The following is a 27,308-nucleotide window of genomic DNA, read 5'->3' as shown; positions in this document are numbered from 1 at the left end:
GTCCTTTGAAAACACTGCTCTTCAATAATAAGGAGGTCCACAGGCAAACATCTTTGGATCCCTTCCTGCTTCAATCAGAAGTCATTAGCACATGTAGCACTGCATTGCAGAAGTGACTAAAAATTGCTTTGCCCAGAGGAGGCAGCTGTAGGATCAGCACAATTCATCCTCTTTTGGTACAGGAAACTTGGAATGTCTTCAAACCTGTAATCAGTAATCCATTTCTCCCTTTGATGTGAGACCCAAGATTCAATATACTACTCTCTCTCGTTCCTACTTGCGCACACGGGTAACTGTATTAACACAAGTCTAAGCTATGAGCACACCAATCCTTGAGTGCCTGTTTCATGGCTCTTGCCTGCCATGATGTGGCAGTCCTACAGATGTGGTCCCACCCTCATGTGGGGATGCAGCACTCAAGTAAGAAGGAAGGAGGGTGTGCAGGCCCTGCACGATGCAGCAGCAAAGGTATCTGTGGCACGAGATAGGTCAGTTCTATTTTCCACTTCCTTTCCTGTTTGCTTGTTTGTTTGCAAAAGGAATCAACATTGCATGACTCGGAACTGGAGCCCCCAGTACGTGTAAACAGCACTTCAGCTGTCATCGCATTATGCTTTGGACTAGTCTGGCCTGTGAACTTTGCTAGGGAGTCAAGAGGTGGAAACTGGAGGTTTCCTTTTTGATAAAGCATAGGATAAGACACGGTGTACCTCAGCCCTGGTTCTTCCAAGAACAAAAATCAGCTACCACACACTCACAGAACCACACTTCTGGCCACTCTTCTTTTAATGTAGTCTAGAATACGATTGGGCTGCAAGCACGTATTGCTGGCTCACATCCACTTTTTCATCCACTAGTAACCCCAAGTCCTTCTCCATAGGACTGTTCTCAATGCATTCATCCCCTGGCCTCTACTGACATTGGGATTGCCCCAGTCCAGGTGTAAGACCTTGTATTTGGTCTTGTTGAACTTCCTGAGATTCATCTGGGCCCACTCCTCAAGCCTGTCAATGTTCTTTATGCCATCAATTCCCTCTGCTGAATTAACTCCACCACTCAGCTTGGTGTCTTCAAGAAAATTTCTGAGGGCGCACTCAGACTCACTGTTTATGTCATTAATAAAGATATTGAACAGTACTAGTCCCATATGGACAACTCTTGTTGCTGATCTCCGTTTGGACACTGAGCAGTAGACCGTAACTGGATGCAGCCATCCAGCCAATTCCTTATCCATTGAACAGTCCCTCCATCAAATCCATCTCTCTCCAATTTCAAACAAAGAATGTTGAATCAAAGACCTTACAGGAGTGCAGGTAGTTGACAGTTAGCTTGTTTCTACTAAGCTTGGAGTGGCTCATCCTGTACGGTGTTTCTCAAGGACATCAGAGGTCAAACCAGCACTTCAAGTTGCGCCTGGTGGGACCTCACTTGCCTGGATGCTCCCTGCAGGCGGAGGTCCAGCCTCGCTGGCTCTGGGCTCTTCTCTGGGCTCCTCCGGCAACTGGAAAATGTCAGAGGATCCAGCCCACAGAGGGGAAGGAGTTAAGTGCTTGACCAGCTGCCATCTATGAGGCACTGAATTCTTTCCTCGTGCAATCCAGCAGCCAGCGTCAGGACAACGCTATATTTAGAAAGCTGATAAAGGTTTGGTGCTGACAGTTGTCCTGCCCCTTGATGAAGAAGCCACAGAGAAAGCGAGAGGGGGCAGACGATTTCTCTCCCCCCAGTACTTTTCCCTGCCAGGTTCCCTGCCCTCTTCGCTGGACTCCTTCGCTGTGCCTCCAGAAGAACCCCCAGCGGAGTCGCCTGGGCACAGTGGGTAAGTGCCCTTCCCTCGCTCCCCTGCCACCCCGCTCGCTGTCCTGTGAACAGCAGCTGCTCCTCAGCCCCGTCGGCAGCACATGGCTGCGGTCCCCCCGCCTGAGGCCCTTCGGAGCCACCACCGGCTGCTGTGGTGTGGCGAGGCCGGAGGCGCTCTGTCCGGACCAGGGGAAGCGTCGGCTGCTGTGTTTTCATTCTCCTAACTGACTTATGGCTCTCCCACACCCAGCGTGGGCACGGCAGCCTCCCCACAAAGGATTACAAGGACAAAGTCCCAAGGCTTAAAGCATTTTCAGCCTCGAGTATTAGGAGCGGTTCATTTTGGGGAGACGAGGGCTCATGTTTCTTGCCCCTGACGCTCCTTCTGGTCTGGCTCCGGCTGTGTTCAGCGTCTTCCAGCCACCATGCATGGGCTGAGCCATCCAGGGAGGGGATAGAGTTTCTGTCCCACCACCCCTGCCCTCCTGGCCTTGCTGCTCGCTTACTCACAGGCAAGAAGGGCATCGGCACTCGCTGGGCTCCAGCCAGGGAGCTGCACGAGGCCTCAGGAACAGCAGGCACCCTGATGGAGGAGCCAGGGCAGCTGGCTTGCAGCGAGGACTGCTTGCAGGGTGCTGGGAGCAAGATGTGGAAGCCCGTTCTGCCTCACCCCCTCTGCCACCACCACGCCACGTTCTCCCACGTGGAACCTCTGTAATGCCCCCCCCTCCTGCTGTGCTCCCCTTGCAGCAAGCGGATCCTTCTCTCAGCTGCCATGGCCAGTGGCGGAGATTCAGACAGTGAGCAGGTGGTACCCGATGAGGATGACGAGGGACCGGACGTGAAGGCCGTGCAGGCTCACTACCTCCGCAGCCCCTCGCCCAGCCGGTGAGTACCCCTGCTGCAGGTGATGCCACGGCTTCCCGGTAGCATGTGGTAGATCACCTTGCCTTACCTCCTCTTCCACCGCCTCCTCTCCACACAGGCACTTGGATGAAGCAGGGAGCCCAGGGCTTCCCTCCCATCCCTGTGCTGGGGGTTAGTGTCCCGGTGGTGAGAGAAACTGCAGAGGCAGGACTCGCATGCTAATTAATGCATCCCACTGAGAGTGTGTGCGCATACGGGGGGGATAAATCGCAGAAAGCATCGCTGTGGGGTGATCATTACTCTTCCCTGTCTCATCCGCTCACACCTACCCCAACGCTGAAACTTTTGATCCAGGTTTCAACTCTTCACAAATTCAGCCCTGTCTTTCTGCCCATTTTAGGGACCCGTAGAATTTTTTCTGGTGATATTAGCCTTTCCCAGCCCCAGAAAGACTGAGGGTCTTTGGATTTGGGTTGGGTTCAGAGCCATCTTTAGCTAAAGGCTTCAAGCACTGAACAGGAGGCTGTTGCAATGCAAGCGGAAATTGAGTTTCCCATGCAAAACAGGCATGATTAGATGTATTTTCTCCTAATACAAGGAAAAAATACATCCCTTTGTACTCTTATCCTATAGCAAAATGCCTTGAGGGACTTCCTGTACACTTTGAGATGCTTTAGATGAAGGCAGAGAGTATGGATCAAGTTTGAAAAGAACCTGCCTCAGTGCCCCTCAACAAGTAGGAGGTTAGGAAATGTTTCCCATTAACTATGGAGCACTACAGAAAAATGAAGACAGAGTGCTTATTTCATTTATCTACGTGCATTTAAACATTTTTAGCAAGTTCACTGAGCTCACAAAAAATTAAAATTATGTATTGAACTTGGTAGATTACTCTCCTACTGCTCATCAGTCACTCAAAATGAGCAGAAGCCTATCCAGTTTATTTCTTCCCTTCCTTGCCCTTCCCTTTCCTTCTCTGCCCTTCCCTTCTCTGCCCTTCCCTTTCCTTCTCTGCCCTTCCCTTCTCTGCCCTTCCCTTTCCTGCCCTGCCCTTCCCCGCCCTGCCATTCAAAACCTAGACAAGAATCATAGAATCATTAAGGTTGGAGAAGACCTCTAAGACCATTAAGCCCATGCATCAACACACCACCACCATGGCTCCTAAACCATGTCCCAAAGCACCCCTTCTACACAATTTTTGGACACCTACAGGGATGGTGACTCCACCACTCCCCTGGGTGAAGGATTACTTTCAGTAAATGACCTAAACGAGCCCTTGACACAGTTTCCAGTTGCTGTGCCCTGCATTTTTATTCTGAAGCATGAAAGCAGTTTAGTTCTCCAGACACTTTGCTGCACCCTGACTGCACATTAATCACCCTCCCTCTCCTACTTTAATTAAATGGAAACTGTGTTGCAAGTACTGCCAGCCTGCATTGCCAGATAGCTTCTGTGATGGCCGCAAACTTGTCCTGATGCTCTGTACCATCTATTTGGAAGGAAATATGAAGCATCAAGGGAAAAGCCTTGTAAAATATTTTATTAAGATGATCTAAGTATGAAGAGAATTACTTGGACTGTACATATGGACCCAGATGGAAATATATTTTTTTTTCAAGATTGTGGCTCTTTTTGCTTAACAAAAACTTATGTAAATCACACTGTGGGTCACAGCACTCGTTTCAAAGGCATTTGTGGGTTTCATACTTGTTTGTGACCACTGAACTACATGAGTGGAGAGACTGACCACAGATTCATGCTATGAAGTGACCAGTGTACTGAGTACTGAGGAATTGATTCACAGGCTTCAATTTTAGTGCTTGCATTTCAGCTTGTGATAACTCAAAGGATGCTTGTATGCAATTAGTTAACAGAAAAAACCCAACACTAACAGTTTTCTAGCATAATCTGGTTTGAATTATTCAATAAATTCTAGTTAGGACAATATTTATATCTGTCCATCTAAGCAAGAGCTATTTGTGAGACTTCCTTGTGATCCATCCCTCTCCCAGTCTTAAATCAGACATCAATCTTCTTTACCCAAAAACTCCTATGCCAGTCCATTCTCTTACACTCCGAGACCACTGCAGCTCCTCCCCATGGGACCTGTCTGTGTCCTGCAAACACTGGGTACCAAGGCATATCTGAAGCCTGTAGCACCATGCTGGAGAGCAGGGTAGGGGTGAGGGATGGGAGAAGTGCTGGGGCTTCCCTTCTGCTATCAAAGGATCCTCCCTGCTTCAGTTCTCTGCTGCTGTCTTCTGGAACGGATGCAATGGGCTAAAGTCCTGGAGGTGGGATCCCACTGGAGGGCATTTGCCTAACAGGTGGTGTGGTTGGTTGGCAGGTATTCAATGATATCGGACACTGATACAGAGAGCATCTTCATGGAGCCAATCCATCTGTCATCTGCTGTGGCTGCCAAACAAATAATCAATGAAGGTAAGAGGAGGAAGGGTAATAGAACTCTGCAAGTAATAGAGACTTGTGTTGCACTTGTTTTGCCTTTCTCATCCAGAGATCCTAAAATGATAAAAAAGCCTTTATGAGAAATCCCGACCTGAGCTAGAGGTGAAAACCACAAAGAAATAACATTTCACAGAGAGTTCTGGTGACTTCCTTTAAAAACGTGCACTGAATTCATGGCAGAATCACGTATTGATGAATACAGTTTGATTGCTGGTTGCTCACTGCAATGGACAGGACAGGACAGGACAGGACAGAAAACAAAGCAGGATAGGATAGGATAGGATAGGATAGGATAGGATAGGATAGGATAGGATAGGATAGGATAGGATAGGATAGGATAGGATAGGATAGGATAGGATAGCAGAGCAGAGCAGAGCAGAGCAGAGCAGAGCATAGAATCATAGAATCACTAGGTTGGAAAAGACCCACTGGATCATTGGGTCCAACCATTCCTATCAATCACTAAACCATGCCCCTCAGCGCCTCATCCACCCGTCCCTTAAACACCTCCATGGAAGGTGACTCAACCACCTCCCTGGGCAGCCTGTTCCAGTGCCCAATGACCCCTTCCGTGAAAAAATTTTTCCTAATGTCCAGCCTAAACCTCCCCTGGTGGAGCTTGAGGCCATTCTCTGTCACTGTTCCAGTGTTTGACTAACCTCTTGGTAAAGAAATACTTCTTAATATCCAATCTGAACCTTCCCTGATGCAGCTTTGAACCATTCTTACATGTCCTGTCACTGGATACCAGGAAGAAATCAGCGCCTCCCTCTCCACTTGTCCTCCTCAGGGAGCTGTAGAGAGTGACTGCATTGTTCTGTGGCAGGAATAAGCATGCCCTTAATGCTCAGGCCTTTGGCCAGTGTGGGTCTCTTGACTAGGAGGACAGTTCAATATGCTCTTCCTATTATTAACTACCTTGAGGCTGCTAGATCAGCATGTACGTGTACACGTTGCAGACAGGATGGTGTGATGTTACTGGGAAAAAAAGCAAGCCAGAAGGCTTGTCCCAGGAACAAAGGATGATAGGTCATATATTTGCTGTGGTTTTACAAGCTTTTAGTTACAATGTCAGTTTATTCCAGAACTGAAGACAAAGGACACAAAGATAGATTCCGTGTGCCCCGGGATGTTGGAGTCTGCGCAGCAGTTGATGGTGGAAGACCTGTACAACCGAGTTAAGGAAAAGATTGATGACACCAGCTTGTTTAACACGCCATGTGTGATGGACTTGCAGAGGGCACTTGTGAAGGACAGGCTGGAGACCCCCAGGGATGCTGTGGATGAAGTCTGGCCTAATGTCTTCATAGCAGAAAAGTGAGTGTCAGCTTTTGTCATAAAGTTGCACAAGATTCCCAGATGGAACCATTGCAGACATAACATGTACTGCATGCATCCAATACCTTTCATCCCTAGAAACGCCCAAAGTGTTTTTCGGAATATGCTCTCAAAGATCTCTGTGCCCTGAAAAGTAAATATTTCTGGATTCGAATCAGCAGCTTTCTGGTGCTGTTTTGATGCTTTGACAATTTAGGAGAGGAAAAAAGCCCGAATTACACTGTTCTGATTGGAATTTGGCCCTGAAATTGGGACTGAAATCTTTGTTATGTAAAAGAGAGTTAAAAACAAATGCCATAGCAAATCATAGAATCATAGAATAACCAGGTTGGAAGAGACCCACCAGATCATCGAGTCCAACCATTCCTAACAAACACTAAACCATTCTGCTTAGCACCTCATCCACCCGTGCCTTAAACATCTCCAGGGAAGGTGATTCAACCACCTCCCTGGGCAGCCTGTTCCAGTTCCCAATGAATTGAGTATAATATTGAGTATAAATGGCTTGGTCCTCTGTGCCGTGGCTCAGCTGTCTGAGACATCTGCACAAATGACCAGAACAGAATTTGAAGGGGGTATAGCATAAAGTATCGATTAAAGAGTGATAAAAATTGATAAATAAGTAACCAGACTGAACTTAGGATAGCAGAATGAGTTTAAAATCAAGCTGGAATGGAAGCTGAGCATGCAGCAATACCGGTGATTGCAGGTTTCTCATTTTCTCTTCCTGGTTCGCACTGGAAAGAAATACCTGTAGAACTCTCAAAGGACATTAAGGTCTGAATGGAGCCTTGTGTTGGATAAGTAACACAGACTAGGAGCTCTGTAGTGCTTGCAGCAGACAGCTTCTTTCCTACTCGGAATAGGCACACCAGTATCTAACACCTTTCTTTCTTTTCTGAAGAAGCGTTGCAGTGAACAAAAGCCGTTTGAAGAGACTGGGGATCACGCATGTCTTGAACGCAGCTCATGGTACAGGTGTATACACAGGACCAAGTTTCTACAACGGTCTGAATATCCAATACCTGGGCATCGAAGTGGATGATTTTCCAGATATGGATATCTCCAAACACTTTCGCCCAGCTGCAGAGTTCCTTGACGAAGCACTGCTGACTTACAGGGGTAAGAGGAGAAGATTACAGTGGTTCCAGGATGCTTGGGAATTAATGGTGGAAACACTACTCTGATAAACAACCAATGCCACCTTTGTAATTGAGTAGAAGGCAGGTACTTTGTCCTTTGCATCCAGTCACAGTGGACGCTTCTTGCCCATTTCTGCCATGCCTCACCCAAAACAGGAGTGGGCAAACTAGTTAGACGAGGCAACCCAGCAGCTCCTGCTGCAAGCCCGGTCTTCAAACTGGCTGTGAGCCACCTCCCTCAGCTGCTGTGAAAGTACCCTGCCACTGCAGAGAGGTGAAGCCCAGCTCCTTTATGCACACATATATATTTTAATTGACATTATATAATCCTATACACTGATCTATTCCTGTACACTGTGAGTTTCAGTTTTGCCAGGATGCTTACTACAAAAGGACAGGCTGGTTTACTAGAACAATCCAAACAGCTGGGTTGAACCCCTGTATGTCTGCAGCCAGGCTGTTGTATAATTTCCTGGACACCAATGCCATGGCAACTGTTATTCTGTGGGCCTCCAGTGCATATTGGTCATTTTGTCGCAGCTTCAGTGGAGAGTTAGAAGTATCTATATGGAATTCAATACGAAAATGACCACCACAATCAGTGATAGCACCGATATTCTTCATATATGTATTCAATGCATTTAATTTTTGTAGAAAGACAACCAGTTACCTCCTAGTAAAAGTAACAGCAAGAAAAGTGAGAGGTTTTGTTGGTATGCAAGAAAAGCTGAGTCAGTTTTAATAGCTCAGCACCAACGATGCAAGGAGGGACACTCTACCCATCTACGTTCTTCCTTCTAACGCTCATCGCTACCCTTGGCACAGTACAGACGCTTACTGCTGCTGGCATTCATTGACCCTTCAACTCACTAATCCAGCAAAAATGACAGCCCAGCAGGGAAGAGATGGGTTTCCACTGGGTTGGTGACCTGAACTTCCTCATTAAAGGGCCCGAAGACAGCACAGGCAAGGATGCAGGGGGACAAAGGAGCCTTGAAAGAAAGCAGAGGAATGAGATCTCCCCCTTTCGGTGAGCTGTTAGATAGTCTCTACTGGCTGTGAAAACATTCAGAAGGCAACTGAGCCTTTTGATACTAAGAAAGGTGTAAAAGACATTTTGGAATTGTAGGAATAGGTACATTTGATAAATACTTGCAGTAGCATATCAATAGTCATAAAGGTGGTGGTTTAACTGGGTTCATTAAGTTTCAGTGCAAACACAGTTTACCACACATTTAGAAACAGTCCTTTCAGCTATTGCAAGCCAGCAAAGCCTCATTTACACTCTCTTTGTATTTACAAGCTTTTTTTTTCTAACTGTAATTTGCTGTAAAAGTAAACATGTAAAAACCCAATTCCTTTGTGCCAAAGCTTAGTTTTCTGCAAGATGTGTTTTTTGTGTAAATGCCATGCCATAAAGCCGATGCTCAGCTATGATTTTAGCTCTCGCAGTCGCTATTTGCAGAACGATGGCTCTCAATAGTTCAGGGCAGCTGTATCGCTTTGTCAGAGCCAAAATCAGCTCTCTTCTGCTAGTTGCTTGGTTCTCCTGTTCTGAGATATACTAAGACTCTGGCCTCCAACCAGTCTACGTGTAACTGTTTGAATGTACCTTGCAGAACAGCAGATCTGGATTGTGGCAAAAATACAATTAAATTAATATAAATTTGTATTTAAGTTTTATAACGTGCCTTATAAAACCTGAGTTGTTTAGTTCTCTTCCCAGCACCTTCCAGGAGGCTAATGCAAATATCTCCCTCCTTACACATGGGGAAACTGAAGCATGGAAAGCTTAAATGTCTTACCCTAAGTCAGCCAGCAAGTCAAGAATACCTTATCACTTGTCTTTCTAATACTTATTTGCTTTTTGATTATGTGAGGAAGTGAAGTGTGTAGGTGAAAATACAAATATTATTTAGATTGTTTTAAAAGGTGCTTGCCCACAGCTTTCAAAACTAATGTGTTTTTTATTAATATGTGTCTAGATTTTTATGGAGACAAAGCTAACAAATACTTAGTATGGGTGTCAGTCACTGAAGCATATAATCTGTCTAATTTCTAACACTATTCAGAAAATGCTTTTGTGTTACATATTAGAGCAACCTCTTTATGTTCTTGGAAATAGTAATTGCTTTTATATTCAATATCTATAGGCAAAATCCTTGTCAGCAGTGAAATGGGAATCAGCCGCTCGGCTGTGCTGGTGGCTGCTTACCTGATGATCTACCACCATATGACCATTCTGGAGGCTCTGATGACTCTGAGGAAGAAGCGTGCCATTTACCCCAATGATGGCTTTCTGAAACAGCTAAGAGAGCTCAACGAGCAATTGTTGGAGGAACGAGAGTTGGAGCACACTGGAGATGAAGAAGTCACTCCTAGTCAAAGTCCTGTTATCCATGCAGGGACTTCTTCCCGGCTATCTGGAGCTGGGGACTCAGAAAGCATCATGGGAGCCAAAGCCCACTCCATCACAGTAGAAGAAGAGGACACCAACAGCCTCATAGGTAGTTTTATGAGCTCTTCATCGACAGGAAAAAATAGCCGGGTTTCCAAACACTCCACCCTCATCAGTGAGGAGGAAGAGGAACAGTTGTATGAGGAATGGAGAAAGAAACAAGGCCTGCCTATAAGGGAACAAGGAGTTAACCATGGAAGAAGAACGTCTCCAGAGCTTCTAGATCAGGAAGGAGAACAAGCTGAGGAGGATGTGGATCAGAGGATCCATGACTGGCGGCGCAGAAATGAGAAATACCAAATGGAAGGTCCACCAAGGGAGGAGGATGGAGATTCCAACATGGGAGGAAGATCTTACCCAGCAGGTGAATTCAGTGATGTTGAGAGTGTGAGCAGTTTTGAGATCCGAACTTTAAAACAACAGCTGGAAGCCAGTAGCTTTAGCAGTATGAGGAGGAACCGCACAGGCTCTATGTCTTCCGAGAGTACCTGGGACATGTGGAACCAGAGGCTTCTGGAGATTGAGAAGGAAGCATCTCAGAGATATCGTTCTAAGAACAGAATTGTTGGGGAGAGACAATCCCCAGAAATAGGAAGAAAGGAGAGGGAAGTGGATGAGGAGAGTGTGTTTTCAGACACTAGCTCCTTTTACAATTTCTGCCAAAAGAACAAAGACAAGTTGACTCCTCTGGAAAGGTGGAAGGTCAAGAGGATCCAGTTTGGTTTTCACAAGAAGGATTTAGAATCATCATCATCTTCTGCCCCATCTCCAGCAGAAAATGGCAGCCAGGCGGGTGAGGAGGGGACAGAAGGGAAGAATTTGTCAGATATTGACCTGACTGCTTACCAGGCTTGGAAAATGAAGCGGCAGAAGAAGGTGGGCACTGAAAACAAGGAAGAATTTGTAGAATTTGCCAAAAGTGAGGATTCTGCTTCAATCAAAAAGAAGCAGAGGCGTGTGGAGCTCCTGGAACGTTCAAAGAAAATATTAGAAGAAAGCCAGTCCATGTGCAGCTGGGAGACAGACAGTATGATGAATGGGAGTATCCCACTGTCAGCTTTCTGGTCCTCAGCACCTTCTGCAAGTGGTGCCGAGGATGCAGCTTCTGCAATGAGTATGCAGACAAACCATTCATCTCTATCACGGACCAGGGGCAGCACAGGGGCTATGCAGCCTCAGATGACAAATATACCCCCTCCCACTCTCCCGGTTGGCCCAGGTGACATGATATCTATGGCAAGCATTCAGAACTGGATTGCTAACGTGGTCAGTGAAACCATTGCTCAAAAGCAAAATGAGATCATGATGCTGTCCCGTCCGTCATCTGCAATGGCCTCCAGCGTAACGTCAGGAAACCTTGGCAGGCAGGTAGATGATGATAAGGTTTCTCTTCTCAGTGCTCAGAGTGGCTCACCTCTTGCTGCCTCTCAGCTTCACCAGCAAGACATGCACAGGGCTGAGTCTCAGTCTGTGCTGTCTTGCAATACCTCAGTGAGCGCAAGGACAGAAGGGGCTAGTTCAAACATGAAGACAATGCAGACAAGCAAGCCCCTGTATAGCCTCTTCGCTGATGACGTTGACCTAAAGAAACTCAGGAGGAAGGAGAAGGAGATGCAAATGGAAATGAGAGAGAAAATGTCAGATTATCAAATTGAAAAGGTGATCACAGACAATAAACGTAGCACTTTATTTAAAAAAAAGAAGACCAAGGGAGAGGAAGATGAAATAGAAGATGACAGAGAGAGTGTAACAAACAGCCACAGGCGCCCCTTTCGGGCAGATCTTGACAGAACTGATACAGTCTTTGAACTATCCAGTCAACCTGCAAACACAGGTGCAGTGAAGTCAGAGATAGAGACTGATATTACCAAGTGGCTCAATGGCCTGAAAGCAGAAAGAGAACCACCACCATATTATGATCAAAGTGAGAAGGCTAGAGAGAAATATAGTAGATCATCCAAAGTTAGAGAGGTGGATTCTGAAACATCCAGCTACAGATTCTCCAGATCCCAAAGAGAAGAGCTTGACAGCTGTTCTTCCTACGAGTCAAAGGGAGATTCACTGAGAACCATGTCAAGAATTTCCTCTGCTTCTGCAAAAGAGGACAAAAAGATGTATAAGTTCACAAGGTCAAGGGTCAGTGAGACAAGTTCTAGAGAAAAGAGCCCAGAGCTGCATGTTTTCAGCCGAACACCTGAACCTTTCTTTGACTCTGAATCAGCTGAACCATCTACACAGGGTCGAGTTAGATCTCGTCATGTGGAGGCATGTGAAGAGGAGGCCAGGTCAGACATGTCAGAGTTTGGAGCTAAGAGAAAGTTCACCCAGAGCTTTTCAAAGTCTGAAGAGGATGGAACAGAAGAGGCAAAAGTGGAACAAAGTGAAGAAAGATTTGCATCTAGACAGTTCTCTCAGTACAGGCGAAGCACACGTAAAGAAGAAGAAGAAGAGATGGATGATGATGCCATTATTGCTGCTTGGAGAAGCCGACTAGAAGAAACTACAGCAAAGCTCCGACGGAGAAGGGAAGAGTGACCAAGATCAGATTATAGGAATACAAGCAGAGCCACAGAGTCCCTGAATCATTCATCATTATATTTCTGATAATCCTTTGTGGTCTGTAGGGCATTTCCTGAAGATAGTTCTCTTCTTAATCAAAAGCGATAAAGGGAAGAGGTCAAGTTTTGGAAGTGTTTGTGGTTTGTCGAAAGAAGATGCTAGTATTAAATGATCAATGTAGGTAGGAACACAGTGTCAGAAGCCATTAGGAGCCAGACAATGTTTCAGCAGTAAAAGCAAGTAATGGTGGCACCTAAATTCAAAAGACCAATCACATCCCATTTTGGTTATTTCAATTTCCTAGTCTCATTAAAGACTGGACATGTCTTTTCTAGGGTCTTTTTGATCATAAATGGAAGAAGCCAACTGCGTTTTCTAGGAACCTGAAGAATGTTCCTTCCTCTTTTAATCAGTTTTACTCTATACCACTGAGACGATATTGCCAGGTAGGCTCCATTTTTCTTCACCAGTCTTACGAACGTCTTCAGAAATAAGACAGTCCAGGGGAATATATATACTGTTTTACTTCACTAAGCAGCTGAAGCAAAGTGAAATACTAGAACAAAGAAGATGCCTCCATCTTTTTAGAAGTTCAGTGCAGTAATGAATATATTCCTGTGGTGCCATTGTTTTCTGTTAGATGGAGTAAACTCAGCTCCAGTTTGGTTGGTTCCTGCTTTAGGTCAACAAGGGGAAAATGTAGTAATATTAGCAGCTGTCTAAAAAACTATGTTCTTATGTATTAAAAGAGATAGAGTTAGTATTCGGATTAGTGTTGAGTTAAGATGGATTTCTGAAGTACTCACTTCAGTTTGGTCTGTGTGTGGAGCTCAGCTAAGTCTGTGCTTTTATGTCTATAGTCAGATTGTGATGTATTAATTTTCAACAGGATTGCCTTAAAGGAAGAGAGTGATACACAAACTGACCTCATAATAAAATGATGTGTAACTAAAGTGTTGGTATAAGGACAAATTGTATGTCTGCTGAATGTGATACATGGAAGCTCATTTTTAGGAGATGGTAGGTTTAGTTGGTGTGTTGTAGTTAGCGTGTTTGTATCATGAGCTAGAGAGTCCACTTTTCAGAGTGAGTGGAAGGAGTACAGTCTCATGTTAACCGAGTACACCAGGTTAAGAGCCTCAGGTCTTTCTGTGCCCTGCAGAGCCTCGTGAGCTTGTGTGACACAACCTGCCACGGTTGCTGCAGCATCACTTGTGTAGATCTTATGACTGTGTCTTTGATGCATCAAAGCACCCAACTCGCTGTCATCCTCTACCTCTCTCTTATAAACATCTAGGCCGCTTTCTCCTGATTTCTACTGTGGAATTGGCTGTTCCGTCTTCTGTATAAACTGTATTTTGAAACAACAATATCCTCTGGCAGAGCTGAGTATGAAACAACAATGGAGGAACGATGCAGTATTGCTCTTTCACAGGAAGTTTTGTCTTTTTCTTGTTACCCCTTCTCCCTCCCACTGTGATGCTTTGAGCTCACTATTACCACTCTGCTAGTACCTCTCTCTATTTTAATTGTGTAATATAGACAGTAAGCTCCGCAGGACAAGGGCCTGGTCTTTGTCCTTGTCCGTGTGATGCTGTGCACATCAGCAATGCTATCTAAATAATGGTTACTGATAACAAAATGCAGCTGCCAATTTTCCTAACCTTAGAATCATTTCTTTCAACTATAACTCACTGATTAGACATTATCCCTGCTTCTCTGAAGATAAAGATGACTCTTTCTGACAGCCAAGACTAGGGTAAATGATAGCTATTTATTGTCAGGTGAACAGAGTCTCAAAATCAGGTGATTGAACAATAATGGGGGTAGAAAAATAAAGGGAAGAACATATTTTACTTGTGTGAGGTTTTTTTTTTTATTAAACTCAGATTACATTTTTGAAGTACATAAGGAACATGGTCTTGTTAATGTTTCGGGCATACAGAGGGGCTCTAGGGCTTATAATGCATTTCTACAACAATGTAATATATAATATAATGCATTTCCTTTTTTTTTTTTTTCCTGCGTACTTGTGTGAGTCGTATTTTTCTGAAGTAGTGGAATTCCAGGCTGTGATCCACGTTCTGAGATTTCACACTGAATTTCTGCAATGTGTGTTAGGATTGACATTTTCCTCTTTTCTTCATCCTTGGTAAAGCTGCTGTACGGGAAACAACTCATATATGTGTATTTGGAACTTGCTTTAATTTCAGTGTAGAAAAGGTGTTAAGTTTCCATGGATCAAAGTCGAAGTGTACAAACCCTTCTGGCACTGAATTTACTTTTTTATCAAAGCTGGTTCCCTCCGAAAAAAAAAATCTTTCCCTTGCTTCCTCTGTCTGGCTGCTGTTCTCAACAGAACTGCCTGTCCTCTGCAGTGCTGTAGGGGGCATCTTGGGCTGTAAAAGATGAGCACTCTATGATGTAGTAATTGGTTTCATTTTGCACTGTGCAGCACAGCCTTTGTTTGGGTAGCATTTTGATTTAAACAGTAATCTAGGTCTGCCGCACAAATAAATTATTCAAGACTGAGGGGCAGAATATTGTTCTATAACAAGCCTGAGCCAAACCATCCTGATAGCGAGTTTTGACCCTTCTGGGAAAGGGTTAAGTGGGTTCTGCTGACTCACTGAGGTAGGTGGCTTATTAGTTCACTTGTGTAAAAGGGAGATAAAAATGGTTTGCTGGGGAGAGGCCATCTAAGATGCTGGCTGAGCAGTCATGAGGGAGAAGCCTTAGAAATAGCTGAACTTTATTTTCTTATTGCTTATATCCTTGTTAATAAAGCCAAACCCCCAAAGCAATAAGGGGGTGGGGATCATTTTGGACTCCATTCAGTGTATGGCCTGTGCTAGAAAGCGAGATGGGAAAGGCTCCAGCTCACAGGTATAAATTACATGAAACAGTGACATAAAGACCTTGCATGGTGAAAATATTAAAGCATTCAGTCATGAGACCAATAACCAGGAGAGACAGAAATGGAGAGGTTGAAGGCAGGCTAGAAAGTCAGGTTTTAAGATGAGAATTTAGAAGGAGATAGTGAATCAGTGAAAGGGGAGAGTTCTGCACAGATTGTTTCAGGTGACCAGAGCTGCAAAATGAATGTTTTTTTTCAGCAATGACACTGGTCTGACACTAAAATAAGTACCCAAATTTATCTAGGAAGGATTTTTCAGCAAAGATGCGCTGGAACTGATATTTTTTTTGCTCCGCCTCAGTGTGCTGCTGTAGGTAGGAGGGGGGTTTCTGGCTTTGTATAGTGGAAGGTGAAAGTGCAAGGAGCATCCATACAGCCAGTTAAGAATATAAACACAGGAACATCAGAAAGGCTATATGGGGTCAGACCAAAGGTCCATCTGGCTCAATATCCTGTCTCTGACAGAGAACAACAGTGAATACCTAGGGAAGAATGTAAGAGTGGCGATAGAAGTGATATTTCCCCAGCATCATCTTCCAGCTTCTAATAATTTGCAACACAAGGACTTCCTGACCAAAATGTGATATTTTTATATTTAATAGCCCTGGATAGATTTTCCTTCTATGGAGGTCCCTACTCATTTTTGAATTATAGCCATTATAGCCTTGTACCCGCTAGCCTCTCTGATCTCCTGTGGCAAGAAGTCCCACAACATACTCTGCACTGTACGCCATCTCCTTTTTGTCTGATCTGAACCTGCTGCCCACTAGCCTCCTTTGACGCCAAGATAATCACTAGTTAGTATCTACATGACCCACAAGATTTTGCCCAGCTCTATTGTTATACGCCATCCTTTGTTTTTCAGCCTGAGTTACTCATTCCTCATATGGGAGCTGCTGCGTGTCTCTGATTATCCTGGCCACCCTTCTCTGAACCCTTTCCAGTTCTGCTTTGTCATGTTTGAGATGAGAGACAAAATCCTCACATGATGTTCACGATACAGGTGCAGCAGGGATTTATCCTGTGGCTTAATGACCTTCTTTATTCTTTACTCTCTTCCTTCCCTATTAACTCCTAACACTTTGCATGATTTTGGGACTGTTGCTGAGTACTAAGGTGACATTTTCATGGAACTATTTATTATATCCAAAAAATCTTGTTGCTGGATGGCAATGGTCAGCTCGGAGATCATAATTTTATATGTTACATTTTCTTATTTGTAATGTTTTACATTTATTAGCTTTGAATTTCATCTGCTATCTTAGCACTAAGTCTCTCAGTCTCGTTAAGCCCTGCATTTTTTCACAGCCGGCCTCTCCTTTCTGCTGCTCTGTTTCCTCAATGTCCTTTGAAAAACGTAGAAACTCAGGGTGTGTGGGAAGCAGAGAAGTTAAGGAGGGATACATGAGAGAGAAACCTAATGATGTTGGTCTGAGTGAAGTAAGAAATTAGAAAGTGGTGAAAGCTGGATAGGTAGGTGATAAGAAGTGTTCCAAAAAAGATCTGGAGACAATAGGCAAATTAAGAAGGGGACCTACAATGGACAGAGACAGTAAGATATGTATGTAAACTGAAGAGGCTAATGCTAAATAGTAATTTATTTAGGTGTATAAAAATCTAGGGAAAGGTTATAGGGCAACCTCTGTGGGAAGAAAGGAGATAGGGGGGTTTACAGAAATTACAGGATTGTGAGAAACGTGAAGAGGACTGTAAGAAATTGAAAGGGTGAGAGACATTAGTGGGACAGAGATGATAAAATGACATCTGTGCTAGACTTGGAATTCAAAGTGGCAGAAGCAAGTTTGAAAGGGAGCTTAGACTGGATAATTTTAAAAGGAGTTTAGCACCATTCCCTTCTTTTACAGCTCCCTGAGAAATGCTTATGCATCAGCTGTAGTGAAGAGCCAGGTGAATTATGAGACAAAGAGTTTTACTTGGGGATGGTTATATTGCATTGCCTGCCTTTCCATAAAGGGTTTAGCTGGAATGCATTCAATATAGACATTATAACATGGTAACACCGTACCCATGACCTTTCTAAATTTATAGACAGTCCAACAGAGATGAAGAAAGCACGTGATTAATATAGTCTAGGGCTTGGAAACAGCCACTACACGCTCATGTACTCCAGCAAAATCTCTTTGAGAGCTACCTACCTATTCTCTGGAATTTCACTTGACATTTGGAAAAATGAAAGCAGGTTAAATCTCTGGCTCTAATTGTGAAGAAAACACTCAAAATTGGAACTATGTGTAAGAAATTAACAATTCTCTAGAGAGAGAGGAGCATAGCTCTGAATGTTGTGTGAATTGCCCCAGTCATCTCAGCAAGGTACTAACTTATTTGCCCAGGAGTAATAATTTAAATGCCAATAAGATTTGTTACACTCTTCTTCATGTAAAAAATGGAGAGAGGTTCAAATTACATGTATTTAGGTTGTGTATTGCCAATATTAGCATAATCTACTTAAATGAACACCCTATCATTTTGGCTACCAGTAGGAACAGAATTCTTTTGCACGTGGAAGATTACTATTTTTATTTTTTCTTTCCTGGACTGCCTTTTGTTCTGTGGTGTATTTCAATGTATTCAGGAGCTGATTTCATGTTCCCTGCGTCTATCCCCTTCTTATAACTACTCAGTAGCTTCTAAGCTTGGTGTTTTCTGGTGACTGCTGTTCCCCTGCCACAGGGCATGCACACACACCCACAGAGATATAAAGGGAAAACATTATTTGTGACTTATAAATGCAGGTAACAATATGAATTCAGTTCTTCCCAGGACCAACAGGTTAAAGTAAATGTTGGGATGTCTATGCCAAGCTATCCAGCTGTGAAATGGGAAAACTGTCTTAGAGAGTGGGAAAAGGGCCGTCCTGCCTGTGCTTTGAAGCTTCCCTTCTGAATTGCATTTCAAAGATTTTTATTTGCACATATCTTTAAAACACACAAGGGTGTAACTTCTTCCATACATGACTGATATCTGCAGGCAGATTGGTTTACTTATAGTTAAGGTGTGTATGCTGTGGAAGACACAAATGAGCATAATGGAAAACTTGCTTAATTGTTAACTATGGAGAGAACAATGTCTCTACATAATCAATCCATCCATCAATCAATCAATCAATCACTTTTTTTTTCTAGCACACCCTTCTTGCCAACATGCCCGACTGCTTTATGGTCATTAAATTAAATCAAAGAACACATGACAGAATGGACAAGGCCAGATCAATAAATCTTAAAACCTGATTCAAACTTACCAAGGACTCTGCACAAGCAACCATGAAAGGAAGGATGACTCCAGTCAGAAGGGCATGTGTGCAGACATAAAACTGAACCAAGACATAGGTGATACTAGTTAGAGGACAGAAACATTTAAAGGAACTGACCATTTTTACAGCATCCTCAAGTACCAACAGCATCCACCTGGAACTCAAATGTCTTAAGAGTCTTTTTGGACTTCTGAGCAATATTAGAAAATAACTATGGGGGCAAAACCTGTTTACAACTGGCCAGACAACTATATGCTTTAGGTCACATCCTGTCAAGAACATGCCTAATTTAGAGATTTCCTATTTATGATCTCTTAATTTGATTATAGCAGGGCACCACATCAAAGAAAGAAGCAGTCCACAACAGCTGGTATTAAACATTGTGTGACTGGTCCATCTTTGTGGACCATTGTAACAATTTGATCTTTGCAATGACTGCATCTGAACTCGGATCCAGTCAAAAGTCAACTATTAATTTGGCAGAACATCTCTTCCTCTTTGCTTGAGAGGAGAGCTCTATGCAACTACAACAGCCTTTGTGAAAATAACAATTAATGAGGAGCTTTGTACATTTTGCTCATAGAAATTTCCCAGAAGCTGTCATAACTTACGAAGGTTCAGTTCCTGAGCAGATAAAATGATCACAAGCCTAACTACGTTAAAAACTAAATGCAAACCCTAGTTCTTCAACTTAAACTTCCCTCCCTCAATAACTGTGCCAGGCATGTGCTCCTTAGTCTGTGAATTGGATCAAACATATTGCCTAGAGGCAAAGGGTCAGAGGAGATTCCACATATGAAAAGCAGGAGCTCCTCAAAAGGGTGTAACCTCAGTTGCTGAACAGACGCCACAAATAGGATGGATAAAAGCCCACATGAGACTCTGGTATGTGAGCAAGCAGGAGCTGACAGTTGTCCCTCAGGAATATTGTATAAAGCTTTCAATTCTGCAGGAGACGTGATCTGAAAGTCTGCTTCCGGGGAGCAATCACACCTGAACAGTTGCATGGTGCTGCAGTTGCATAATTACATAGTTGTCGTGTTTCATCCCAAGGTGAGTGTTCTTGGTGGCAGTGTACATACAAAATTTGTAAGTCATTAGGGATAAAAGGGTCTATGCAAGAAAAGGTCAGACATTATCCTCATAACTGGCAGAAGGTGTCCATATTAAAACAAAGAAGGTGTTTGATTTTCTTTTGAACATGGGCAGATGGTTAAGACCCAGGTGCCCTTCATATGCTTTGTCTCTCCCCTTCCCATCTCCTCTCTTTTGAAACAGATTTAGTCCATCTACTTTTATATTTTCAAACAAAACCCATAAAAGGGCCATAAATATCATGACTCGCTAAAATGAAAGCTGTTTTCTTCTCCTCCCAGGAGACTCGTGCCTGAGAGAGAGACAGAAAGAGTTCACCTCTTTGAAAATTTCCTCCTCTGTTGAAGTAAAGCTGGTATCTAACAGCAGTCTTCAAGGCTTTGTTCTTATCATCTTGACCTGCCTTTGTACTGGCATCTGTATTGCTTGTGAAAGTGTGAAGGACGGGGCTAAGGAAAGGAGTTTTGGCTATCACTGGCAGAGCAAGGGTCATGTTTGGAAAGGGGTTTCATTGTGGTTTCAGAAAATGTTATAAACTCAGTGCACCAGCAAAAAGAATGAAGAAATTCATTCCCCTGCTTGATCAGACCAGTGATACACCCCTTCTTTCTCAGATGTTGGCCAGAACAAGATGCATCTCAGAAAGTATAAAGAAAGTTTAAGTGGGTAATTATAGAATAACCTGCCTTGAGTAAAATTTTCTCCTTGCCTGGGCCAGAGCCCTCCTTTATGTCTCTTCCTTGGTTAGAGTTCAAGTCTATGCCCTGAAGCACGACGGCTTCTCTCCCTTCCAAAGACTTTTCATCCTGGTTTCTCTAATGTAACTGTCAATGACAGTGTTGTGATGGGATGTATAGGTCTTGTCCATTGAGAGTCTTTGACAGATCATAGCCTTACTGGAAAGAGAGGCAGAGAGGTGAAGAGAAGGCGAAGGAGGAGAGCAAAACCTCAGATGAAATATCCATCAAGAAGATGGAAAGAAGAGTGAGTGCCTGAGAAACTAATTGCTGCCTGCTGATCTGGGCTGTGGAGATAGCTTGCAAGTGAGCATTTTTGCCTTTCAGAGATTTCAGCCTGGAGCACACTAGGAAAGTCAGCTCTTGGTTGAAACTACAGTTCATCAATACTTCCCCTTATATTTAAAACAAAAAAAAAAGGCTGTAGAAGTATGAGAGTAGTCCTGAGAAAACTATTCTATTATATTCTTAGAGACCTTTATCTTCCACTGAAGTTCACCACTCATTTCTGAAAAGGTATTGGGGTAATCTGGGGCTATTAGAGACTGAACACCAAATAAAATCCAGCTATTTTTCTACTGCCTGAAAAGGATTTAGGAACTCAAAGTCAGATATTCCTATCTAGGTCCTCATCCCTATCTTATAAACAGAGATGGCTGTTCATACTCCTGAGCTGAGCAAAGTGTGTATCTGAAAGTGTCGTGGAGGTTACCAGCTTCTGTGGATTTGTTTGATTATTGCATAGAGCATCAACATTTATGTGACACAATGACAGATGTGAGGGTTAGAATTGTCCGACATGTGAGGGCTCTTGACTTTTTAGATATTGTCAACATTATCTCTAGTGATAGCACTTTACCGTAAAAAGAGTTCCAAGGAATGCTTAGTGTATTTCCTAGATGGATACTTTTCGTATTTTGCAGGTTGGATGACAGCTTTCACTTGTTTGTCCAAGAGTTCAATGGTTCCTAGGGAGAGGGAAGGAAGACCAAGATAGGATCTGACTTTCAGTAATGATTAATTTCACTCCCACAGTATCCACAGTTTTCCATATTCCTTTCCCTCAAAAGTAATGCAAAGTGATCCAATGTTTTCTAAGTGGTGGGTGTTGAAACCTCACCCAGCCCCCTGGGTGCCACACTGAGGTGTTCAAAGCATCCTGCTGCCATTGGTTCAGCACAGAGAATAGTTCATTTATAAAACCGACAATATCATTTATACTGGGAACAGCTGCAGTGCAGCTCAGTGGCGGTGTTCAAGGCTCTGTAATCTGCTGCGAGTCACCACTTGCCATTAGGTTTCTTTACTGGTCATCAAGGAGAATTGTAGGGGAAATGAGACGTGACAATGATTCCCTGGTCTTCTAGCTCCTTAATCAATTCAGAAACAGGACAAATAGCATCAGAACGTAATTTGTATTGTGGAATATTAACTGGCTTGCTATGGCACAGAGGAGCAGCTGCCTGCAACAGATTAACAGTCAGGGATGTGTTTGTAGGTGGTAAACTGTGGGGCAAAGAGGGTGGTGTCTCTCTTTCCCTTTTTACCCCAAGTCTACCCATGGCTGACCGTTCAATATTACGGGAACTTAAAAGTAAGTTTGGATGGACTCTCTGTCCATTAGACGGAATTAGTTTAGCCCTGACCAGCGAGCGGTTAGTGATTTTCCCATTACCACCTACAATGGAAACGAACTGTTTGCTAAGCGGCGGCTGCCCTTTGTAAGTGTCCTTATCTACTATCGATATTTGGGCCCTCGTGTCAATGAGCAATGTTGTAAGGTAAGGATCATTAACTCCAAATGTCTCAGGACTGGGATCTCCAGCAGTGGGAGCAGTGGAGCAGCAGCAGCCAGAATTGTTACTGAAGCAAGTGCCAACCCTAGTTTCCTGCGTGTTCATGGTCTAGGTTAGTGCTGATAGAGATGCCTGAGCTCATAACCTCTGCAGCCTCTGGCTCCCTCGTCATTATCCTTTTAAACTGTATGGTGTCCCCTCCATCTCCTGGCACAGGTGCTGGAGGGATGAAGGAAACCCAGCCAGATTTCCCCAGAAAGGGAGTTGGCAGCCCACTGAACTGGCTCAGAGAAAGCCCCTTCTCTAAACATGGTTTTTCTGTAATCTCTTACTCGGTACTAACTGAGGGCATTTCCCAATTTCCCCTTTTGCATGGAGACAGGCTGGCTCTTTTTTATTGCGTTTACTTTAGCTAAGGTTCTCTCCTGGTTTTTATCCTCCAGGGCGTATACTGGTAAATCTGCTAGCATATGGTGAAGGACCTCTTGGAAAATGCTACTATTTAAGCCCATCTTAATGGCTAAACCTAAAGATTTCAACACCCCTTCAGCTCTCTTTATTACAGATCAGAAGTCTACAGGCTCACAAATCACCTCCCAGGGACACAGCTCTGCGGAAAGGGGTTCTCCAGCAGCCAGGGCAATGGGTGCTGGTCCTTCTCATTCAGTCACTAATAAAATCACAGTTTCCAGCAGGGCAGTTTGCAGGCTGGCTGCCAAGGCCCAGGGCCACACTCTTTTTCCCCCACGGTCAGTGAGATGGATTGTGCCTCCCCAGCGCAAACTGCAAGCCCATAAGAGAGTGGTAATATTTGACCCCACAATATCTAACAATACTCCCAGGCTCAATGATAATGATTGAGCTTCACGTGGGGCAAGGTAGAGCTGGTTGGCTCAGCTGTCCAGATCTTTGCTATCCAAGTCCTGGGTTAACTCTGTCTCCAGATATCCTCATCCCAACAGGGATACATGACACCATAGACTGATGCTGTGAAAAGGGACAAACTAAATGCCAATTTGATTATTAAGCAGGTATTGCTTTAATACATAATACGACATCGGACACACGGGGAGTCATTTCACCTAATGTGTGTGCCCACTGAGGCTGGTTACAGGACTTTTATACTGGTTAAACATACATATTCATACAGATTCCGAGAAACATTGGTTAAATATTCGGGAAATATTGGTTAAAAATATGTAAAACTCATTATCATATCTTATCACCCACTCTCAATGTGCATCACAGTTCCTTTGTGTCTTCAGAATCCTCTGATGCTCTTTATCTTATCTCCTTCCTCTTGTGTCCTCTTGGTGAGCTCAGGTCTGTCCTTTGTTCCTGCTGGAGGACTGTCCTTGTTTCAACTAGTAAACAAGCTAAACTCCTGTTATAATCACATTCTTTCTTACTACAAGCTGGCCAAGATTTGATTCTTATTATTCTTAGTGATTTATTCCTTCTTTCAAGACTTTAATCAGGTCTAGTGTAGTAACTTCCATCAACTTCTTCCTGGGCTTTTTAGCTTCTGCAGTTATCTAGGGCTGATCTGTTTTCTAAGCAGTCTCTTTGGCATTTCTCCGTGCTTACAATTTACTTCCCAAGTATTCTTTCCTTTTTCTCTTTTTGTCATTTTCCTTTTCAAAACTACATTTTCCCCTTTCAACTCATCAACCATACCCATTGCTGCTCTATGACAACTGCCTAGTAGCCAGCACATACCATCTTTCCCCTGCTTTGACTTCCAATAACCCCACCACCTGACAAATTCCTGCCAAATATTAGCATCTCTGCAGTGGCTCTTGGCCCCTAACAAATTCCACTCGGGATTTCGCCATCCCTCTTTCTCAGATTCTTCTCCCAGTTGTTGCCACTCAGTATCCAGTTTTTCAAGGCACAAAGAGACACATGAAGACACAGAAAATATCTTTACACTCACACCAACTGCCTCAACAGACATGACAAAGCAGTTTGTGCTCCCCCACAGAGGGTGTCCAAGGGAGATTCCCCTTGTGACACCAATAAAACCTCATGGTCCCTTTGGATTTCTCAAATTTACAGGAAATCAAGGCTGCAGGAGACAACAGTTTGCAAGTGATCATGTCTGCACAATGGCCCTTTAGCTCTTCCTAGCCATCCGTCCTGCCTACCTCATGCTCTGACTTTGACCTAAAGGTGAGGCTCCTAATACAGATCAGGCCTTAGCATGAGGTGGGTTAGCCAAAATTTGAGAAGGACTTGAGTGGACAGTCACAGGAAGGCCAAGGTCTCAAACAAACAAACAGAAAGCAAACAAGCTTGCTTGTACATATAAATAAGATAATGTAAACCAATGCATATTTTTTCATTTAAGCTCATTTCTTCTTCACAACAAAAAGGAATCACAATTGTGAGATGGTATCATACTGATACTGAAAAATACCAGAAAATAAAATCTCTAAGACCCTTTTTGGAATTTTAGAAAGAAGGTAACCTTTATTACAGAGCTGAACACATGGATGATTTCACAAATCACGTGTTAATGGGAGGAGAGCTGGTTACAGAATCTATTTCCCATCCACATGAATATGTATAAGATTTCGCAGAAATCTCATGCATATTCTATTACTTCCAAGAACTAATTTTAATATTATTATGCACTTCACAACACCCAAATTTCCTCTGATTTGTACCATTTCCAAAGTACAAAACTTCCCTTGTTGATTTGACCGTGCATTCCTTAGATGGTAGAAACTATAAGCAAAAGGAAATTATTACAGAAGAAGACACAGCACACAGCATCTGCTCAACACATATACCTAACACAAGGTGTTATCATTTCTAGAAAAAACACTGTCTGAAAAACAGGATGGCTGAAAAATGTGCAGCCAGCTTTCAGAAAATGAAGTTACTTAGACAAAACTGAAGTTAGAAAACTGATTCTACTTTAACTCAAACCAGAACATTCCACTTTTGCAATAGTAATTGCTTCTTGCATCAATACTGTAAAGAATGGAAAACATGCCTGTCTCTTTGAAAGAACCTCCTTTGCTAACTCCCGTGGATCGGTTTAGTAAACTGTCCTTTTGGTCTGTATGCATCCTTCTTAGCACTGGGAAGCAATACTGTTTTTCCCACAGGTTCACTGGAGAAGCAGCTGGGACAGCAGTGGATCTCAGGCAGAACTCTCTGTGTCTTCTGCTTTCTCAGGTGACAGATGTCCAAGCCTCCTCAGTGCCAGCTAGCAGATTTCCCCACAGCTTGCTACAAGAGATGCTGGAAAGCCAGGAGTTCAGTGCTGGCTAATTCTTACCTGATTTTCTCTGGGGAGCAGATGCAATCCAACAGGTGATCTGTAACATAGCAGAGCCTGTTACCCTTTTAAACTGCCACTCCAAATTCAGACAATGAAGTGTTTTCTTCTAATCCCATAAAAACAGTGCCACTGCCTGGTATGGATAAGGCAACAAGAATAGTATTTAATTGGCTTGTTCTCATACGTGCACCCACAGATTTGTCTGATGACAATCCCACACTACAAAATAACCCCTCACTTCATTGGCAAATCTCTCTGCTGTCCACAATTAAGACTCTTCATAATTCCATTTTTTCTAGTGTTGACAACAATAGAGCTATTGCAGGTGTATGGAAATAGTAAATATCTTGTCTATTATTTTTCCCAGTCACCTTTCTCCTTGTCTCTCCTTTGGTTATGAATGCCTTGGAGAAGAGATCATCCTTGCTTAGTGCCTGGAAATTCCTTAGCTCTTAGGGGGAGCTACAGTAAATAAAATAAAAAAAAAGGTAGATTCTATTTTCACAAAAAAAAAAAAAAGACCATGTTATAACTTGATTTGGTATGATTACACCATAAATGGGATATAAACAGTCAAAGGGAAAATAACCATAGTATTCTAGTATTCACACCACTGAGAGACTGTGTAGTGGTAATCATTCTTCTTCCCTGCTGTTCAAAATATTTTCCAAGAGTCCCCAAAACTGCATTGGCAGCAGAATGTAACCCAATTCAAGGACTTTAATGCTACTGCTAAATGGAAATGCTTTTTCTCCCAGAAATTTTCAGTGAAATAGTCTATATTTTGAAAAAAAAAAATCATAGCTATTCTCAGCAAAAGCACTAGAAAAAGGCAGTCCCATGTTTAAAAAAAAAATTAGTTCAATCAAGGAAAAAGCACAAATGTTGAATTTCAAACACAGGCATTTTCTATCTGAAGGTGCCAATTTGTTTTGCAGTGTTGGTTGCCCAAGTTAGCAAAGAACATAACTCCAGCTTTACACATGGGGAAACAGGAACAGAAATTTGTTTGCCTTCAGCTCGTTTTTTCACTTTTCCCCAAGAATCATTACTCTTTCCTCGCCACACACACAACTGGGGTTTTAAACGGGTGTTTTAGTTCACCTTTAAGACCACAAATCTTCGTGAGAGAACATGGTCACCTCTGGACTACAGAAGAGTTCTGCCTGAGGTCTGTTGCTGACCTTGATGCAGAGAGATGTCGTGCTTTTCCTGCCCTTCATGGAGAGGATCTTTTCCATCTGATATCCACACTCAACACTTCCAAATATTTGCCCTTTATGACCTTTTATTTCCTTGCATCCTTTTGGGTTTAGAAATAAAGCTAAGGATATATTTATTTACTGTTACTCCATTAATATCCAGTGGTCTTAACTAGCATCAGGACCCCATTGTAGTATGTACTGCATGCAGCATAGGTCCAGATGTTCTCCCTCGAAGACGTACGAATTAAATGAAAGAAACAGACCCAGGCTGGGAGAAAGAGATTGCATCTGTCAGTGTATTTGAAATGCAGAAACTAAGCCTAGCGTCATACACCAATACTGCAGCAAAGGAAGCCCGTAAA

General features: G+C 43.3%; 1 protein-coding gene across 2 annotated transcripts; it reads left to right on the top strand.

Moving 5' to 3' along the window:
- The first annotated feature begins 1,687 nt into the window (after positions 1-1,687).
- STYXL2 (serine/threonine/tyrosine interacting like 2) lies at positions 1,688-14,484 on the top strand. 2 transcript variants are annotated; one of them, XM_069869474.1, is made up of 6 exons: positions 1,688-1,819; positions 2,555-2,688; positions 5,015-5,109; positions 6,222-6,453; positions 7,379-7,596; positions 9,770-14,484. In XM_069869474.1, exons 2-6 carry the CDS (start codon positions 2,576-2,578, stop codon positions 12,607-12,609), a joined length of 3,498 nt encoding a protein of 1,165 aa, XP_069725575.1. In that variant the 5' UTR covers positions 1,688-1,819; positions 2,555-2,575; the 3' UTR covers positions 12,610-14,484. The 2 variants fall into 2 exon arrangements, with proteins under 2 accessions (XP_069725575.1, XP_069725586.1); XM_069869485.1 differs by having other exon boundaries at positions 2,551-2,688.
- Positions 14,485-27,308: the final 12,824 nt, after the last annotated feature.

Source organism: Phaenicophaeus curvirostris, chromosome 1 (genome assembly GCF_032191515.1).
Source record: "Phaenicophaeus curvirostris isolate KB17595 chromosome 1, BPBGC_Pcur_1.0, whole genome shotgun sequence".
Classification (NCBI taxonomy): Eukaryota; Metazoa; Chordata; class Aves; order Cuculiformes; family Cuculidae; genus Phaenicophaeus; species Phaenicophaeus curvirostris.
The sequence above is the reverse complement of the archived record's forward strand: the minus strand, read 5'-3'. Positions and strand labels throughout refer to the sequence as shown.

What these genes read in the sequence shown, in the direction of transcription:
- STYXL2 (XM_069869474.1), top strand. Translation starts at nt 2,576, where the DNA reads ATGGCCAGTGGCGGAGATTCAGACAGTGAGCAGGTGGTACCCGATGAG. An exon ending in CAAACAAATAATCAATGAAG is followed by an intron (nt 5,110 to 6,221) that starts GTAAGAGGAGGA and finishes AGTTTATTCCAG; the next exon opens with AACTGAAGACAAAGGACACA. An exon ending in AGCACTGCTGACTTACAGGG is followed by an intron (nt 7,597 to 9,769) that starts GTAAGAGGAGAA and finishes CAATATCTATAG; the next exon opens with GCAAAATCCTTGTCAGCAGT.